The following is a 19,572-nucleotide window of genomic DNA, read 5'->3' as shown; positions in this document are numbered from 1 at the left end:
TAAAAAAGAATGGAGTGGATTTCTCTGTAATGATATGGAAGTATACATTTGATATATTAAGAGAAAGCAAGTTTCAGAGCAATGAGTACAGCATGATCCCATTTCACTCTTTTATTTTAAGTCTTTGTATGCAGGAAAAGAGTTGGAAGGGCATACATACAAGCTGTTGACAGTGGGAGCAGGGAGAGGAGGTCTTCATATATGTGTGTGTGTGTGTGTGTGTGTGTGTATATATATATGCATATATACAGGGCTTCCCTTGTGGTTCAGCTGGTAAACAATCCGCCTGCAATGTGGGAGACCTGGGTTTGATTCCTGGATTGGGAAGATCTCCTGGAGAAAGGAAAGGCTACCCACTCCAGTATTCTGGCCTGGGGAATTCCATGGACTATATAGTCCATGGGGTCGCAAAGAGTAGGACACAACTGAGCGACTTTCACAACAATGCATACACACACACACACACACACATACACATTTCCATGTGGCTTACACTTTTATGATGAGCAAATAATGCTTTTAGAATATATCTTGTTTTAAGGTATCTTGACCTGAAAAAGGAGTCTGAGTTCCAGCCATGGCTCCCTCACTTAGCTGAAAATCAAAGTGAAGGACTTACCCTTCTTTGACTTTAGTCACTTTCTCTGTTTAAAGATAAATAAGTAAAATTTTAAACTTTTCCATATTTTTCAAGTGTTATGATGGGTATGGCTCCTTTATATTTAAACAAATGAATAAGCCTGTGTTTTTCTTCCTTAATACAGGAGTTGCACTAGATCTCTAAAGATTCTTCCAGTTCTTACATCTAAGAATCTCTGATCTCACATTTTCTTGGATTTTGAAATTAAAAAAAAGTTGGAGAGGGGGCACTTCCCTGGTGGTCTAGTGCTTAGGACTCCACACTTCCAGTGCAGGGAGCCCGGGGTTTGATCCCTGGTCAGGGCACTAAGTTCCCACATGCCATATGGCATGGCCAAAAAATAAAAACATAAAAAAAAAAAGCTGGACCTGATGTCATGGTTCTTGGTGGGAACCCATGCAAGCGTACCTTCAGCCACTGCAGTTTCTGGAAGCTCTTTGCTGTTTCTTTTAGTTCTAGGAACCTCTGCTCCTGGGGCTTGCCTCTTGGGAGGAGGGGCGGACCCTGCAGGACGGAGGCCTGTCCAGGGCCAGCAGGGCCGCTGGGTTTACTCTGGGCCACGGAGAAGAGAAGCTATTTTTGTTGTGGGGGCTGAATGGTTGGCCTCTGGCCAAGAGCGCGTGCTTGCTGGTGTGGTCGATGTGTCTTGCCTACTGAGGCCGTTTCTGCCAGTGCTTCCAGAAAACACTTGAGAGCACGTTTGTCCAATGCCAGGAGCTTAAACCTGAGATGAGTATACACAGATGAGTGTTCTTCTTCGTGTGTCCTTCCCCACTCTGGCCTTTAGAAGGGCGGCAGTAGACCAGAGGGAAGTGGGAAAGACTTTCCTCCCAGAGCTTTGCTCCTTGACAGAGGCCCCCCTCCTCACGGCGGCTGCAGAGAACTCAGTTCTGATCTGGGCTTTCTTGTCCTTACTGGAGCTGAGCAAGCGGCACTTGCCTCCATCAGTCTGCTGAAGTTACTCCATGCTGCAGCTCATCTCACCTACTGGCCAAATCTATTTTTAATATGAGTTTTGTTGCTGTTCAGTCACTAAGTCATGTCCAACTCCATGGTCAGCAGCAAGCCAGGCTTCCCTGTCATCACTGTCTCCCCAAGTTTGCTCAAACTCCCGTCCATTGAGTCAGTGATGCCATCCAACCATCTCCTCCTCTGTCATCCCCTTCTCCTCCTGCCTTCAATCTTTCCCAGCATCAAGGTCTTTTCCAATGAGCCAGCTCTTTGCATTAGGTGGCCAAAGGGTTGGAGCTTCAGCTTCAGCATCAGTCCTTCCAATGAATATTCAGGGTTGATTTCCTTTAAGACTGACTTGTTTGATCTCCTTGCTGTCCAAGGGACTCTCAAGAGTCTTTTCCAGCACCACAGTTCTAAAGCATCAATTCTTTGACACTCAGCCTCCTTTATGGTCCAACTCTCACATCCGTACATGACTACTAGAAAAACCATAGCTTTGATTATACAGACCTTCGATGACAAAGTGATGTCTCTGCTTTTTAATACTCTGTCTAGGTTTGTCATAGCTTTTCTTCCAACAAGCAAGCATCTTTTAATTTCATGGCTGCATCACCATCTGCAGTTTTGGAGCCCAAGAAAATAAAGTCTGTCACTGCTTCCATTTTTTTCCGCATCTATTTGCCATGAAGTGATGGGACCAGATGCCAAGATCTTAGTTTTCTGAATGTTGTCTTAAGCCAGCTTTTTCAATCTCCTCTTTCACCTTCATCAAGAGGCTCTTTAGTTCCTCTTCGGTTTCTGCCATTGGGGTGGTATCATCTGCATATCTGAGGTTATTGATATTTCTCCCAGCAGTATTGTTTCCAGCTTATGATTCATCCAGCCTGGCATTTCACATGATGTACTCTGCATGTATAATATTAGGTTATTTCTTTTTTTTTTCTAGATTTATTTATTTAGTTTTGGTTGCACTGGGTCTTTGTTGCTGTGCGCAGACTTTCTCTAGTTGCCGTAAGCGGGGGCTACTCTTCACTGTGGTATGTGAGCTTCTCACTGAGGTGGCTTCTCTTGTTGTGGAGCATGGGCTTTAGTTGCTCTGTTGCATGTGGGATCTTCCTGGATGAAGAATTGAACCCACATCCCCTGCATTGGCAGGTGAATTCTTAACCGCTAGACCAGGAAGGCACCCCACTCCAGTACTCTTGCCTGGAAAATCCCATGGACGGAGGAGCCTGGTAGGCTGCAGTCCATGGGGTCGCTAAGAGTCAGACACTACTGAGCAACTTCACTTTCCCTTTTCCCTTTCATGCATTGGAGAAGGAAATGGCAACCCACTCCAGTGTTCTTGCCTGGAGAATCCCAGGGATGGTGGAGCCTGGTGGGCTGCCGTCTATGGGGTCGCACAGAGTTGGACACGACTGAAGTGACAACATAGCATAGCATAGACCAGGAAAGCCCCCAAATCTTTTTTTAGTCCAGCCTGGGAATGGTGTAATTCTTGGTGTAGGGCTCAACCTGGGCCTGGCGGGTACCTGGATCCATATCCAGCCAGCTTCCTCAGGTAAACCCAGTATCCCATGTCAGCCTCTGACAAGAAGGCCATCGGAGCAGGTGCCCACGTCCCTCAGCCCTTGGTTTGTGCAGAGGGGCAGCTTCAGGCAGGCCACCGTGTGGCCAACTCCAGGGCGGAGCGAGGGAATTTACTGGGCAGTGTGTGTTCATTTGTATACATAATATTGTAGGTACCCTGGTGGCTCAGATGGTAAAGTGTCTGCCTGCAGTGCGGGAGACCCGGGTTCGATCCCTGGGTCAGGAAGATCCCCTGGAGAAGGAAATGGCAACCCACTCTAGTACTCTTGCCTGGAAAACTCCACGATGGAGGAGCCTGGTGGGCTACAGTCCATGGGGTTGCAAAGAGTCAGACACAACAGAGCAACTTCACTTCCGAGCTCCTAGAGTTATATAGCTTGGTGGCGCAGTCTGGAAGCGTGGTGTCACCTGAGACCCACATGTAGACCATGACTTCCTCGCCAGCATCAAGCTATCATTGTGACAAGCACACAGGAGTGCCTCTTGGGGACTGGGCTCTAAGTTAGCGCCCTTCCTATGCCCACTGACACCTGTACCTTGGTGGTACAGGAAAAGCAGCTGGTGCAGGCAGTTCGAGGTTGATTCTGTTGGTCATCGTGGATACATCCTTTGACTGATGTTCTTAGCTACTTTCTTTTTTCTTTTTAATTTCATTTCTTTCTTTATTTGCCTGCATTGGGTCTTTGTTGTGGCATGCGGGATCTTCTCTGCGGTGAACAGATACATGGGATCTTAGTTTCCCAACTTGGGATTGAACCCACATCCCCTGCATTGGAAGGCAGGGGATTCTTAACCACTGAACCACCAGGGAAATCCCTTTAGTTACCTTCTTGATTACAGACCTTCTGTGGCCCTCCTCTTCGTCCATTTCTAATCTGGGGGGATTTTGTTTTTCCTTTCAGTTGCAGAGCTACTTTGCTGCCTGTGAAGATGAGACCCCTGCCATCCGCAACCACGACAAAGTCCTGCAGCGTCTGTGTGAGCACTTGGACCACGCTCTGCTCTACGGGTAAGGGGACAGCAGTTTCTGGAGAGGACTATGCGGCTGGACAGGGCAGGACCAAGGCCATGGTAACCTCCAGAGGAAAGTCCCTAGCCTTGTCTGCCCTTTATTTCTTCTTTCCTGGCAAAAAGACATTGGTCTCACTCAAGGGGGCTGCAGACTATCTGAGGTTGTCCCAGCAGTCCGTCTCTGAGCAGGCATGAATGATGGGGGAAGGGATTAGCCACAGATGAAATGATGGCGTGAAGGCCTGGTGGTGGAGGAGGAGGAGGAGACCTGTGGGTGCCCTGGGAATCCCAGCTTTCAGCCTTGCACTTCCTGCTGACACAGAGGCTGGTGGGCCCGCTGACCACAGCGTCCAAGGGTGGCCCCATCCAGGTCACAGCAGCTCCTGTCCTACTTTCTCAGGCTGCAGGACCTCTCATCTGGTTACTGGGTGCTCGTGGTTCATTTCACCAGGAGAGAGGCCGTCAAGCACATCGAGGTGCTACAGCACGTGGCCACCAACCTGGGGCGCAGTGAGTAGAGCCAGGCTGACTCGGGGAGCTTTGCCCTCCCTGCAGGTAGCTTTGGGACTCAGGTCAACCTGGGAGGCCAAGTGCCTCATGGTGTCCAGTGGCGGAGGGCTGTTAAAATGCCAGCGCTCTCCACAAGGCCTTGCTTCTCCCCGGCACATGACATCTGGCTGCAGCCTCGTGGCTGTGGGGAAGGAGAGTAAGATGCTAAAGAGAGCTGGGCTCCTCCTGAATCCCAGCCCGAGCATGAGTGAGGGGTCTCGCCTCTCTCCCTGAGCTATGATCAGTGTCAGCTACAGGGTCAGCGCAGCATCCTTACATTTCTCAACCCATGTGGGGTTTGCAGTCTGCCCTGGGATTTGCAATCTGCCCTGTCAATCCAAGTTTCCTGGCCAGTTACAGGCTCGAGTCTGATGAGGAAGGTCAAGATTTCAGGGCATGGCACTCCCACAGGAGAGAAGGCTGTTGGGGTGCTTACTCTCCTCGGCCACTCCTCCTCCCTCCGCTCCTTGCCAGGCCAAGGAAAGCTGGCACCTGCTGGACCTTCTTCCCACTTACTCCTGCCCTTCATTTGCAGGCCGGGCCTGGCTGTACCTGGCCCTCAACGAAAACTCCCTGGAGAGCTACCTGCGGCTGTTCCAGGAGAACCTGGGTCTCTTGCACAAGTACTATGTCAAGTGAGTGTCCAGACGCGGGGTCTCATGCACGCAGCTCCTGCGTGCCCCTGAGCTTCATCCCAACATCTTACCCATGCACATACCACACTGTGCCCGGCCCCCAGGGGTCTAGCCCAGGTGGGCAGCCTGAAGACACACCAGTGATGGCCTGAAAGCCAGTGGAGCGTGCCTATGACGGCTCTGGCCAGGAGTCCAGGTTCCAGCTGGGCTCCACGAGTTGTTTGGTGCCTGATCAGCCTTTGCCTAACCCTCCAGCCAGGCCTCAGACCTGACCAGAACGCTCAGCTTTTGCTGGCATTGCTGCAGGAAGTGTTCGGAGCAGCTGCCGCGAGCTGCCACAGGCCCCATATCTGAAGACACAGGCAGTAAAGTGCCTGTGGCTCCAGACCCAGGCAAGAGTGCTGGAAGGGGGTGGGCAGAGGCTGCACCCAGCTTGGGGATGGAGGGAGGCGGTCACACATCAAACTTCAACATAGCTGGCTTGTTGGGGAGGCAGGGCCATGCTGGAAACCAGGCCCAGGGCCACCATGAATGACCCTGTCTCATGCCCCGCAGGAATGCCCTGGTGTGTAGCCATGACCACCTGACCCTGTTCCTGACCTTGGTATCCGGGCTGGAGTTCATTCGGTTTGACCTGGACCTGGTGAGATATCCCGGCTCTCACTGCTTATAGGGGCAGAGGGGTGGGCAGGGTGGCCAAGGTCCCATCCAGGGAGCCTGATGGGCGAGGCTGAGTTTGAGCATCATCCTGTTTGTTCAGGTGAGGAAATGGCTCAGGGGCTGCCGAGGGGAATTGAGGTGACTCTCTTGGCCAGAATTCCTGGTTTGGGTGGCTCCTTCCTGTCTCTGTTCCAACTTGGAGAAAAACCACATCACCTAGAGTATTTTAGCACTTAATACTCCTTCATGTTCAGAACATGAATCTTTGAGAGTCAAGGCAGATTCATCCTTGTGCCTCCTGGGATCCTGGAAGCCTCTCAGCTTCCTGCTTCCCAGCCTCCCTCCTGGTCATGGTCAGTCATGGTCACGGTCACGCACTAGAGCCATTGCAGCGCAGCCCAGGAGCTTCAGAGGCACCTCTGCAGCCTCGTCAAGATGTAAGAAACTGCCCCCTCTCAATTGGGTCACCAGCCTAGATCCAGACTCCAACAGCACAGACCTAAAAAGTAGTAGAAACTGGGGAAAATGAGTACAGGAAGTTACGGAGGGTCAGGAGGCCCAGCAGGCACTGTCATCCCTGGCCCCAAGCCCACAGCCTTATGGGCCACAACCATTCACAATCCTCCTCTCAGCAGTTTATTTCTGGATTTAGTACCATAAGCATGTTGATTTCCAAAGAAAAACCAGCCTGGGAGAGTGTGAAGGCAGGTCCAGCGCCCCAACCTGCCTCTTCCTCTCTCCCCAGGATGCCCCTTATTTAGACCTGGCCCCCTACATGCCCGACTACTACAAGCCCCAGTACCTGCTGGACTTTGAAGACCGCCTCCCCAGCTCAGTTCACGGCTCAGACAGCCTCTCCCTCAATTCCTTCAACTCCGTCACCTCCACCACCCTGGAGTGGGATGACAGCGCCATCGCCCCGTCTAGTGAGGGTGAGTGCCAGGGCGGGAAGGGGCCGGCCTCTGTTGTGAATGGATTCTAAGCCACGTAAGCCTGGCCGGGGGACATCTTTCTCGGCTGGTCCAGTGGTGGAAATTCAGAGTTAAACCAGGCCAGTCACTTCCCGGCTCTTCTCTTTCTCAAAGTCCCAGTGGTGGCTCAGGAACTGATTCTGGCGATCAAAAGCCACAGTGAGATCTTATGAATGTTAGACCCCTTTTCAGAAGGCTGTAGACACGCACCAGGGCAGTTCTCTGCGGTCAGGAAGCTCAGGAAGGCAACCTGGAAACTTCCTGACATTGCAGGGGTGAGCACCGCCCACTTTGGGGGTGGTCCTACCCTCGATTCTAGGTAGAAAAGGCTAAGCAACCCCTGGAAGGAGGGAGAACCCAATGGGTCTCAAAGTTTAGAGGCAGACTCACCCCCATTTCCCCTGGTCCATCGATTTCTGAGTCCCTCCTGTCCTTGACAGCGTGTCAGAGGCAATCACACATGTGGCAGCAAAGACCAAAAAAGAACATCCTCATGTCTGTAGTCATTTGTTGTCTTAGTCCAACGGCTGGTTGGAACAGCCTGGTTTCTTCCAAACCTTTGGCTTCTGTGTTGATTTGTAAAACTGGCTGTTGCCCCATGTGGGAAACCAGAGCCGTTTATGTACTGCACCCCACCTCATCTCCAGCGAAGGGGCTCCAAGCACCAATTCAGCCCCAGGGGCACCCAGAATTGCATCAGCATTGAGACCTTGACCTTCTTTGTTTCTGCCTGTGGTGTGGTCCTCTCTCCCGGGGAGGGCAGTTACTTTCAGTCTGGTGTTAGCTAGATTTGTATTGCTCTCATAGGAGCAGGAGATGGCAGCTCAGTCTGCTTGGATCAGGCTCAGGGAAGTCGGCGGGACAGGCCTCAAGGGAGCAGCCAGACTGCCCATCGACAGAGGTGTCCCTTGAGCCCACCTCTTCTTAGCTGCTGGGTTTGGCGGGAAGGAGAGCAAGGGGTAGGAAAGGAGGTTAGGTGCAGGGGAGCCATGTTCTTCCGGGCTTGGAACGGATTGCCCGCAGGTCTTCCTAGGGGTCAGAGGTCACTGGGCCAGTGCCCAAGCTGAGAAGCAGGTGGGCTCCTTGTAAGTTCCCCTGAGGTGGTCAGAGAAAATATGGAAAGTTGAATTTTTCCTCTCTTGTGTTCTTCCCATGCCTCCCACCCTGTTGCCCCCCACCCTCCCTGTCCTGCCAAACTACCTGTGTTTCTAATCTTCAGTTTTGTCCCTCGTTTTTGTAGATTATGATTTTGGAGATGTGTTTCCAGCAGTGCCGTCTGTACCCAGCACAGACTGGGAAGGTGGGACAGAGTCCGCTGTTACCCTCTTTTCCTGTTTTGCAACCTTTCCATACCAAGCTTGCTGCATGATTCAGAATCAGCTTGTTATTTATGATAATGTCAATGATCATAATAAAGCCAAGTCTGGTGTTCTGACAGATGGAATTCTGCAGTAGAACTTGACCTTGAGGCCTAGGCCAACCCCTTCTCCTAGTGCAAGATTCTTCCCTTTATGCCGTGGCCTTGAGTCGCTGAGCGCATTTTGGGGACACATGGATCACCCGTCCCGATTCCAGTGTCAGTCATGCACCAGACATGTACAGGGGACTACCAGCTGTGGGGCCCTCGTGGGGAGATTGTTCAGGAAAACACTGCCTTTGAACATGGGGGTTGCGAGCTCCTTTAGGTCAGACGCGCTTCTGTGTTACAGACATCAGGAGGCAGTGTAGACAGCTTGATCCACTTCTTAACGGCTTCCTCGTGGGTGTTTTTGGAGGAGATTGAGGTCTGAATGAGGGAAATTGCCCTAGCACGGCTGAAACATCCTCTTTGAATTTTTAAGGTCAACTAAAGTGAAATCTGTCAGGCACTTCCCTGTTGGCCCACTGGTTGAGACTTTGAGCTGCCAATGCAGCGGGTGTGCGCTTGATCCCTGGTCAGGGAACTAAGATCCCAAATTTCACGCAGCGTGGCCATAAAGATTAAAAAAAGAAAGAAAGAAAGAAATCTGTTCATCTTTCCACCCTGTCCACTAGGTGGCAGCAATGCTTGGGCCTTTTTCTACTGGTGAGGCCACTTCTGGCCTTGAGAACAGCCCTGAAGCTCCTCGTGGGAGTCCCATGACTATTCCAAGCGAAGATGTATTTCTGAGAAGGTTAATCCTTCCTCCTTAAAGCTGAGGCCAAACCCAGACCCCCTGTTAATAAACAGCCCGGCCCTGAGGGCCACTTCTGCCCAGGGTGGGTGCAGGGTCGGCCCCTGGAGGAGGTGGTGCCGGCTGGTCACCCTGAGCCAAGGGGCGGCGGTTCTGCTCAGAGCTGGCCCCTGTGTTACAGCTGCCATCTGAGTCATGGATGATGGAGGCTCTTTTCCCAAGTAATGTGAGTGTGCAGTAGCTTTGGTTTGAGGAAAATAAGATAGAGCTTTGAGAAAAATAAATTTATGTTATCTGGCCAAGAGAGTAGCATTAAGGAGTCCCCCATTTTAAGTTGAGATTAGCTTGAAATCCAGAATTCCATCATAACATCATTTATCCTTTCTGCTTGTCTTCTTGCAGCTCACATGCTGGGCATTGATCCCCGCCCCCCCAGGTCTAACAACTAACCCACTCCTGACCCAGCTACTTTCCTGTGGCAGTCACTCGACAAGCAGGGCCTGACCCTCCTCTGCAGCCCTCCAGAGCTCCTGTGGCCTGAGAACTAACAGCCCAGTCGCACTGCTTGCTCGGGCTGGGCTGGGCTCTGGGGTGGGGTGAGGTTGTCCCAGCAGTGACCACCCACTTTCCTGGTTCCTGGCGCGCTGACGATGCCCTGAGCCGGTTTGGCAGCTCCCCTAAGGTGGCTCTGTCTTCTCATACCTGGAGAAGAGCAGGATTTGGAGGCAGCTCCGGGCCCTGGGGTGGGGACTGGGGAGGCCTTTCCAAGAGCCCTGGCTTATGTACAGAACTGATGGGTATCCCAGCCAGGACCCCACCACGCCCAATGATCTGCTTGCCCCCCTCCTGGGACCCCTCCCCTGGACAGCTGCACCTCTCAGGGTCGAACAGGAGCACGTGGACTTAGCAAGAGCCTCCTCTCAGACTGAAGGGCAGGCTTTTCTGCATCTGAGAAACAAGTTCTGGGGGTCCCTGGAGATTTGGAGAAAGGCTCCTATTTCACTCGTGTTTCTCTGGCAGAGCTGGCAGCTGCCCTTTGCCCCCTCCTTTGGCCTTATATTAAAAGACAGTGTACTTTTGATGCCATGCTGCGTCAGCAAACAGCTACCCCGTGGCTTCCCAGATTGGGCCCTTCCAGATGAGGCTGAGGGTGGGAAGCCTGTGTACCACGTCTCCTCTGGCAGATAAGGGCCAGCAAGATGTGCGCAGGCTGGCAAATGGGGCATGAACATCCTGTGTCCTTTGCCATCAACCGTCACCGTCACCCGAGCTATCCTGCCAGCCTGGGCGGCCTTCCATCTGCCACTGGATAAACACCCCCTATGCTTCCATGCTGACACTCCCTCCTCTCAGTGTCCCGTTCCAGGGACCTGGGATGGACAGTTGAGGGTGGGAGGGCTGAGAGGGCGTGGGAGGGGGTAAGAGACCAGCTTCTCTCCAGAGGGCCTGTCTCCCTGGGGGAGAGTGCCCAGGGAGGGCCAGTAGGCAGGCTGAGGTTTGAATGAAATGAAGTTCTCAGCACCTGACTCTCAGGGGAGAAGGGCCCACGAGGCATCTCTGCGGGGGCAGCAACTCTGCACACCTTTCTCCCCTCTCTGCCCTCTTCACTGTGCTCTAGGTCCTTCTTTTCCTGCCCTTCCCCCAGCTCCTCAGCCTTAGACTCCTTGTCCTGGCCTCTCAGCGTCTGCAGCCCTCATTTTCTCTGATCCTGGTTCTCTTCTCTCCTCCTCTGTCCCTCTGTATCTGCCACCGTGGGGGTCCCTTCAGAGGACTTTGGGTATCTCAGTCCTGTCATGGGCGTGTTGCGCTAATGGAGGCTCATGTTAGCCTTCAAGGCATGCGGCCCATCTTCTGAGCCATCAAGGTCACCACCCCCACAGGGCTTAAACCTGGAGCCTGCTTAACCTTGAGGCTCTTGACTCAAACTCGGCCAAATTGTTGAGAGCTGTGAGGGGGGGAACCCAGAGAGAGTGGCAATGGCGTTCCTCCAAGTTGCTCTTGAAGCACAAATCCCACGTCCTGCTGGCAGGAGGCTTCCACTCCTGAAACGGGGCCACCCCGGTCAGAATGCTCTGGGAAGAACTCGCCTGCCTCCCTCCCGAGATAAGGCATGCTTTGGGGCCTGGGGTCCCCAGCTGGTGTCTGAAGGGCTGTCTCGTGTTTCCTGTTCTCCCAGACGGAGACCTCACAGACACTGTCAGTGGCCCCCGCTCCACCACCTCAGACCCAACCAGCAGCAAGGCTTCCACCAAGAGTCCCACCCAGCGCCACAACCCCTTCAATGAGGACCAGGCCGAGACTGTATCCTCCTCCGACACCACCCCTGTGCACACAAGCTCTCAGGAGAAGGGGGAGTCCCACACCCCGGACCTACCGGACACCTGCACAGAGCTCGAGGTCATCAGGTCAGCGGGGAGGGGGCCCGAGAAGCTGGGTGAACGTCCTGGTGTCCCTCCTGTCCGCTCCTAGCATCACTTTTTAGTCCACACTGACTAGGACCCACCCCCTTTCACCCCGAGGACATTTGGCCCTCTTCTGGAGACCAGGTACCCATCCCTGTTCAGTAGTTCTTTGATCAAGAGGAAAAAGAGGGCCCGAGCCTGGAAGATGGGTGGCACAGGCAACAACACGGACAGCTTCAGGGGCCAGGCCCGGGCTGCCGGGGGCATTTGTCCGGTCCATCCAGAAAGTACCTTCAGCCTGGACTTCTTTCCAAGGGAGTTCTTGGACATCAATGCACAAGTTCTGAAATTTGTACCAATTCTAGTTGAGCATGGCTCACTGAAAGAAGAGCATCTTCGTCGCATTGACAGGGCGTAGAAGGAAGGAGGAGGTGGATTACAAGGTTGGAAACTCTTGGCCAAGACCCTCCTCGGCTCTCTGACCTCCTCGGGCTCCTGCTCTTGAGTCCCTCCACCTGAATAAGAGGGTTCTTGGCCCAAGGCGGGGGGAGTTGCTCCCCAGTGATTGGAGCCAGGAGTCCCACTCCCAAAGGCTGGTTCAAATCCAGAGCAGCTAGAGAGGTTCAGACCTAGAGTTGCTTAGCCAGGTCCACTCCGGCAAACTCGGAACCATGGAGCCAGGAATTTGAGCTCAAAAGATTTTGAGTCTTTAGAATTATCCATTACAATACCTAATGTAAAATGAGGTCAGCTCAGGGTCAGCCCACCTCCTGCGGGGAGGCTGAGTAGAGGGGTCACTGGTCTGACCAGCCTTGGCCTGTTTCCATTCCTGAGAGCACAGCTACCCCAGTGTGCCACCAGCTAGAACTCACAGGACCCACTCAGGGGTTCCCCTGTGCCTTCCTCGTGCTGGCCCTGCCTCTGCCAGCAGCAGGAGGTACTCGGCGCCTGAGCCGCTGTTGGCCCCTGGCCCAGGGTCCCAAGCCTAGTACTGTCTGGGACTCCTGAAGCTCTGACTCTCTGAGCTCCTTGCACAGGTTCACCTGTTCTGACCCAGCCCACCTCGTTGCCCTCAGTACCAGTTGCCCAGCTTTAAACCTCTCCCAATCACTACCATCCAGGGTCACCAAGAAGAAGAAAACAGGCAAGAAGAAGAAGCCCAGATCAGATGAGGAAGCAAGTCCACTCCACCCAGCCTCCACCCAGCACACGTGTGCCCGGCAGGGCAATGGCGACACCATGGTCAGCAGCCCAGGCCCTGGCCGGGGCTCCCCAGACACCACCCTGGCCTCCCCGCCACAGGAGGGACAGGGGCCTGGCAGCACAGTGGAGGGCAGCGAGCGCTCAGAGCCCGGCCAGGTGGGCCTGCTTATCCCCGAGATGAAGGACACCTCCATGGAGCGCGTGGGGCAGCCCCTGAGTAAGGTCATCGACCAGTTCAACGGGCAGCTGGACCCGGCCACCTGGCGCTCCCACGTCGAGCCCCCGGACCAGTCCTTTCGGACCGGCTCTCCCGGGGACGCCCCGGAGAGGCCGCCATTTTGCGACTTTAGTGAGGGGCTTCCAGCCCCAATGGACTTCTACTGCTTTACCGTCGAGAGTCCAAGTACTGTTACATCAGGTGGCGGCCACCATGACCCTGCAGGGCCTGGCCAACCGCTGCATGTTCCTGGTAGCCCTGCGGCTGCTGGCCAAGAAGAGGCGGGGGGAGGAGGAGGACCAGGACAGACGCCTCGGCCCTTAGAGGACACCCCGGGGGAGGCGCAGAAGCCAGAGGCCCAGGAACTGGACACCCAGCTGCCCCAGGACGGTGAGGGGCTGGAGCCAGAGCCTGGGACCCAGGAGGCTCTTTGCAGACTCAAGGGAGACCAGCCCAGCCCCTGTCTGAGCAGCGCCGAGGACTCCGGGGTGGAGGAGGGCCAGGGGAGCCCTTCTGAGATGACCCACTCGGCAGAGTTCAGGTGAGCCAGTCTGTCTGTGTCACATGTGTGAGCCATGCCTCTCCTTGATCAGGGCACACTGGGCGTCTGCCCTCCAAGTAGGCCAAGCACAGCTCCTGGAAGACCTATCCTGGGCTGGGAGGTAGGAAGGGGTGTGGCCCTCTGGTGTCGCCTCACCTCCGTGTGCACATCGTCTCTGTGCTCCCTTCGTCTCCGTGTGCCTGTGTGGCCCCTGCTCTAGCTGACGCCTCGTCCTCCTGACACTTGTCCCCCTCACAGAGTAGACAACAATCACCTGCTCCTGCTGATGATCCATGTGTTTCGAGAAAACGAAGAGCAGCTCTTCAGAGTAAGTCCCGGGATCTCAAGAATGAGCAAGAGCCACACAGGGAGGGCACGGCTGGATGGGCCCTGCGCCTGCTCAGAAGGGGGTGTGGGCTGTCCAGGGTGGGGTGCGCGCCTCGGGGTCTGACCTCTCTGCTCCGGCCCCTTAGATGATCCGGATGAGCACCGGGCACATGGAGGGCAACCTGCAGCTGCTGTATGTGCTGCTCACAGACTGCTATGTCTACCTGCTCCGGAAAGGTGCCTGCCGCCCCCGGGCTGGGCCAGGGCACATGGAGGATGAGACTGACTGCTTCCTCATTCCCTGCACCTGCCACTCCCCACCAAAACCCTCTCGCCTCCCACCCCTCTACCCCCCACCCCGCTGCCCCCGAGTATCTCTCTGCTGCACGTGGTGATGAACATGCACAGCTGGGAAAGGGCTGTCAGTATCCCAGGACGTGAGCCTGGGGGCCCCTCCATGAGTACCCCATGTCATTCTCCTACCCCATCATTTCAGATAGCAGGGCGAGGGCGGGTCCTCACTGAGAAAAGGTCTTGGGAAATGGGGCACGGGGAGGGCAGAGAGGCCCCCAGGGGTAACGAGCACTGGGGTCTCCTCTCTCAGGGGCCACAGAGAAGCCATACTTGGTGGAAGAGGCTGTTTCTTACAATGAGCTCGACTACGTGTCGGTGAGTTCGGGCTCCACGGCTGGTGTGTGCTGTCTGTAGGGCTCCGCGGGCCACCCAGCCTCAGAGCTGCAGAGCAAGGCCGGCCCCTGGCCTCAGTCCCGGGGGTTGCCAGCTCTCATCTACCCCCCGGATGCCAAGGATAAGAACCAAGCCCATGGGTCCCTCTTCCTTCTCTGTACATCCGAGCATCCCTGCCCACTGCTTGGTGACCCCAGTCTGTGCTTCTTCCCTCCCCAGCCCGCCCTCTGTCTGGCCACGGCTGCCCCTGTGGCAGCCGCGGCCAAGCTCCGTGTGCATGTGGGGTGTGGTTTCCGGCAGGTGGGCCTCGACCAACAGACGGTGAAGCTGGTGTGCACCAACCGCAGGAAGCAGTTTCTGCTGGACACAGCGGACGTGGCCCTGGCCGAGTGAGTGACACGCCCCTTCTGCCGGCCAGGAGACGGAGCATGCGCTACTGGCCTGGCCACACCCCTGGGGGTGGAGGGTGGGAAGTGGGCTATGAAGAAGTAGAAAACAGACGAGTTTCGTTTGGAGCCTGCGGTCCGGGCAGAGAAGCAGGGGGGTGACAGGCACACTGACTGACTGGTGACCTCAGACCCTCAGTGGCCCCCAGAGAGGAAAAGGGCTGTCAGAATCACCCCCACAGGACAGAAAGCACAGCCCCTGCTTTGGGGCCACGGGGCCACTCCTGCCCCACGTGCTTCCGTTCGAAAACTGTCTATCCTGAGGTCGGGTCTTCATCTGAGTCCTGCTGCATCACCTCATCCGGGCTTCCCTTGTGGTCAAGACCCAAGGTCCCTTGGCCATTGTGAAGGGTTAGGTTTCCCAGACCACCGTGTGATGGCCAAGGACTGCTGCCACCTCATTACCCCACCCGCCACCTTAGCCACCTTAGCTCTGGTTCCAGATGGGTCCCTCCCTCACACCCTGTGACCCCTTCAGGTCAGACGTCCTCAGGACTAAGCCCTGTCCCTGTGAGAGGTGGGGGCCCCAGGCCTCTGACAGCAGACCCCACTCCCCGCACAGGTTCTTCTTGGCTTCTTTGAAGTCAGCCATGATCAAGGGCTGTCGGGAACCCCCCTACCCCAGCATCCTGACTGATGCCACCATGGAGAAGCTGGCTCTGGCTAAATTTGTGGCCCAGGAATCCAAGTGTGAGGTAAGAACCCGGGGAGGAGAGGCTGTTGTCCCCGAGATGTGAGCCCTGGTGTCAGGGTCACGAGGTGCAGACAGCGGTCTTTCATGTTTCCCCATCATCTGCCTGCAGCAGGCTCTCCCCTCCACCCCAACCCAGCCGCCTCCCCAGCTGGGGTGTGTCCTCACCCTGCCCCCTCCCTCCCTAGGCGACCGCTGTTACTGTGCGCTTCTATGGGCTTGTGCACTGGGAGGACCCCCAGGACGAGTTCCTGGGCCCCACCCCCTGCCACTGCTCACCCCCTGAGGGTACCATCACCAAAGAAGGCATGCTGCATTACAAGGCGGGTACTTCCTACCTGGGCAAGGAGCACTGGAAGACCTGCTTCGTAGTGCTCAGGTGAGAGCTCTGGCCGGAGGTTGGGGTGGGGGACAGCACCCTCCTTTCCACGGGGATCCTAGAACTTCTCTGTGGTGTCAGCCACGTAGGGCCAAGGAAGCCCAGGCCATCTCAGGTGCAGCCTAGGGCTGCTGTCCCCAGGTCTGGGGGTACATGTTCCCTGCGGTACCTCTGTAGATTTTCCACCCTCCCAGCCATCCCAGCCTCCTTGGCCTCTGGGTTTCAAGCCCCAGCTTGCAAGGATCCCCAGGATGTAGACTCTGCAGGCCCCCAGATGCCAGCCCAGACTCACCCCTGCCCCATTGTGCCCCTGCAGCAATGGGATCCTCTACCAATATCCTGACCGCACCGACGTGACGCCCCTGCTCTCGGTGAACATGGGGTGAGTGTCCTGGGCAACGGGGTTGCTGGGCAGGTATTGGGGCCTGTGTGGCTGCTGAAGGTCAAGGTCTAGCTGGGCCTGGGGCTCAACTCAGCCCCACCCCCACTCAGTGCCCTGGGGTCTGCTGAGCTCTAGGGGAACCTGAGGGAGGCAAAAGGAGCTCCCTGCCTGGAAAGGATCCAGTCTGATGGGGAGGCAGTCCTTTCCCTGGGAAGCGCCTGACCTAAGGGGGAGATGAACATACACACACCTGGAGGGACCATCAGGCCCACGAGGGGCAACATGTGCTGATTCTGAGAGGGTGGGGCTGAGAGCTGATTCTCCACCCCTCACCTGGCCCTGTTCAGTATGCGGAAGGACTTTGGTAATCCTGGAGATTAAAGGTGCTACACAGAAAAGAGTTGGGGTGGGGCTTTCCAGCTGTGGGGTCTGGACCACCCTCTGGTGTCCTCCAGCCCCCCAGACTCTGGGGCAGCCCCAGGTCTTCAGGCCTCGACCAGCCCAGGAGCTCCCCTGTGCCACCCCTGCCTCCTCGACCCGTCTCACCCTCCTCCTCTGGCCCAGGGGGGAGCAGTGCGGTGGCTGTCGGAGATCCAACACCACGGATCGGCCCCACGCCTTCCAGGTCATCCTCGCCGACCGGCCCTGCCTGGAGCTGAGCGCCGACAGCGAGGCTGAGATGGCCGACTGGATGCAGCACCTGTGCCAGGCCGTGTCCAAGGGGGTGAGCGCCTTCTCCCCTACCCCCAGCCCGGGCCCCCAGGGGCCCTTCCCTAAATCCAGACGCATCATAGAGCAGCCTCCAAGGACCAAGACAGGACCTCCAAGGACCAGCCCAAGAGTCCACCCTGGAGCTTAGGGCCACCCGTGGCCTGACACTCCCACCATCACCGGGCCAGCCCCTGTACTCCTGAGGTGGGCGGAATCTGCTTGACCTCTGGAGGGCTGGGCAGCGGGGCTGGCTAGCCCCTGAAGCAGGGTGTCCTGGTGCAGACCAGCCCTGGAGAGCTCCAGCTTGCCCTTCCCCCGCCATGCCCCCCAGGTCATCCCCCAGGGGGTAGCTCCCAGCCCTTGCATCCCTTGCTGCCTGGTAATCACCGATGACCGCCTCTTCACATGCCACGAGGATTGCCAGACCAGCTTCTTCCGCTCCCTGGGTACTGCCAAGCTGGCTGACATCAGCGCTGTGTCCACTGAACCGGGCAAGGAGTACTGCCTCTTGGTGAGCCGGGTGAGGGGGCAGGTGATGGAGGCAGGCCCTGCCACAGGAGTGCTGGGTCTGCTCACCTGGGGCCCCTGCTCTGCCCAGGAGTTCTCCCAGGACAGCGCACAGCCCCTCCCACCCTGGGTCGTCTACCTGAGCTGCACACCTGAACTGGACCGATTCCTATCTGCACTGAACTCGGGGTGGAAAACCATCTACCAGGTACCCAGCTGCCAGAGCCCTGCAGAAGGGAGTCCTTCCCTGGGGAAAGGAGCCCTGCACGGCACAGACCAAGGCAGGGGTCAGGGGCCCAGGGAAGCACTGAACTAGGAGCTCCGGGAGAGACATCTGTAGGACCAAAGGGACAGGACGCTAACTCCCCGGGAAGCTGAGGCTAAAGCTGAGCATTGAGCTCAGGAAACGCCATTCTTAACCTTCTCAGTCCCCATCAAAAAGCAGGAATTAAGGGCTTATAGTGGGGCTAGAGCTGTGCTCAGATGGTGGGGGCATAGAGCTCAGAGCCAGGCTGAGGGGGCTTCATTGAACTCCTGGACAGATCCTGGTAGGAGCACATGCTATGCTGTCCCTCAGAAGCTTTGGACCCACCTTGGGCAGAGCGCACTTCCACAGGGAGACTCCCAGGCACAGAGCTTGCCTCCTGGTGCCACCCCAGGCCCCACCCCCAAAAGCTGGTGCACCCCTGTAAGGAGGAAGCTCAGGGAGTATCGTCCGGTAGGCTGGAGCCCTCCTTTCTCAGCAACACAGACATAGTTCCAGGGCAAGGTTACACCTGGTGCAGAGGGACCCCTTGGCTCCCTGAGAGCTCTTGGCGCAGCCCTCAGATTCCTGCCACCCCCCACACAGGTGGACCTCCCCCATAAGGCCATCCAGGAAGCCTCCAGGAAGAAGTTCGAGGATGCCCTGAGCCTCATCCACAGTGCCTGGCAGCGGAGCGACAGCCTGTGCCGGGGCAGAGCCTCCCGGGACCCCTGGTGCTGAGGCTGAGCTGGCTGGTGTCCTGGGCGGGGCAGGAGAGGGGGGCACGTGGGCGGCACACAGTCATCGCCGTGTCACTGAGCTGCTCGGAGCCAGGCCCCCACCCGTGTTCCTGGGCAGCCGAACCACTGAGTGGGGCTTGAGACCCAGTCTCCCTCCCAGGGACCCAGAGTGGGTGTACCACACCCTGGGCTTCCTGCCTGGCAGGGGGCAACTGGAAAGCGCTGGGGCAGAGGGTCCGAGCCCTATGGGCTCTGCAGACGCATGGCCTCCTCCCCGGGGCCACTGCCTCAGTCCACGAGGGGGAGTGGAAGGACTGGGAGGGCAGGAGCCCCTTCCTCCCCTGGGTCAGGGGCCCGGGCAGAGGCTTAGGCCACCCTGGGGGCTCTGAGTGCCCGGCCATCCCTGTTCATGTTTGAACATTGACCCGGCTGGGAGGGAAGCTGGAACACCGAGGTCTAGTGCATGTCTCCTCCTCACTAACTCTATTCCCAAGCACACTGCTGCCTGCCTTCCAGACTCCAGCGGTGATGGGGGTGCGGGGGGCCAGGCTGGCCCTCCCTGGCTTCCAGGAGGCTCTGCATGTCCATGGCCCCTTTCCTGACTCCTTCCAACCTGGCAGTGCCTGTGGGATCCGAGAATCAGGCTGTGTCCTTTTGCCGGGAGCATGGCGGGGTGGGCAGGAGGGCTTGGAGAGGAGCAAAGCCCACCAGCCTGTGACGGCTGCTTGGCTGGAGCCAGGTCCTTCCCAAGAGGGGCCCTCTGGGGAAGAGGGTCAGGTGGCCTGGGGTTTGTTTTTTAAAATAAAATAGACATGTTATATTGCCAAGACTTGTCACTGGCCCTTTTTGACCAGGGTGGAGGTGAGGGATCTCTGACTCTTCCTCTTAGGCCCCTCGGCCCTCACTCCTCATTGATTCCACAATTGCTCTTC

At 56.5% G+C, this 19,572-nt stretch overlaps 1 protein-coding gene across 3 annotated transcripts in view; it reads left to right on the top strand.

Moving 5' to 3' along the window:
* The window catches only part of PLEKHM2 (pleckstrin homology and RUN domain containing M2), a 41,074-nt gene extending 21,607 nt beyond the window's left edge, over positions 1–19,467 (top strand). Inside the window, exons 2-20 of one of the 3 annotated variants that reach the window (XM_055582608.1) lie at positions 4,087–4,193; positions 4,596–4,705; positions 5,280–5,379; positions 5,935–6,022; positions 6,785–6,971; positions 8,251–8,310; positions 11,340–11,568; positions 12,687–13,526; positions 13,785–13,854; positions 14,000–14,090; positions 14,458–14,522; positions 14,841–14,929; positions 15,549–15,681; positions 15,866–16,056; positions 16,373–16,438; positions 17,003–17,162; positions 17,481–17,660; positions 17,748–17,864; positions 18,507–19,467. In XM_055582608.1, the coding sequence (XP_055438583.1) occupies positions 4,087–4,193; positions 4,596–4,705; positions 5,280–5,379; positions 5,935–6,022; positions 6,785–6,971; positions 8,251–8,310; positions 11,340–11,568; positions 12,687–13,526; positions 13,785–13,854; positions 14,000–14,090; positions 14,458–14,522; positions 14,841–14,929; positions 15,549–15,681; positions 15,866–16,056; positions 16,373–16,438; positions 17,003–17,162; positions 17,481–17,660; positions 17,748–17,864; positions 18,507–18,641 (3,018 nt within the window). In that variant the 3' untranslated portion in view covers positions 18,642–19,467. The remainder of the gene's footprint in view (positions 1–4,086; positions 4,194–4,595; positions 4,706–5,279; positions 5,380–5,934; positions 6,023–6,784; positions 6,972–8,250; positions 8,311–11,339; positions 11,569–12,686; positions 13,527–13,784; positions 13,855–13,999; positions 14,091–14,457; positions 14,523–14,840; positions 14,930–15,548; positions 15,682–15,865; positions 16,057–16,372; positions 16,439–17,002; positions 17,163–17,480; positions 17,661–17,747; positions 17,865–18,506) is intronic. The other 2 variants (XM_055582610.1, XM_055582609.1) reach the window with 2 other exon arrangements.
* Positions 19,468–19,572: the final 105 nt, after the last annotated feature.

The sequence above is a fragment of the Bubalus kerabau genome, chromosome 5 (genome assembly GCF_029407905.1).
Source record: "Bubalus kerabau isolate K-KA32 ecotype Philippines breed swamp buffalo chromosome 5, PCC_UOA_SB_1v2, whole genome shotgun sequence".
In the NCBI taxonomy this organism is placed as follows: domain Eukaryota; kingdom Metazoa; phylum Chordata; class Mammalia; order Artiodactyla; family Bovidae; genus Bubalus; species Bubalus kerabau.
The sequence above is the reverse complement of the archived record's forward strand: the minus strand, read 5'-3'. Positions and strand labels throughout refer to the sequence as shown.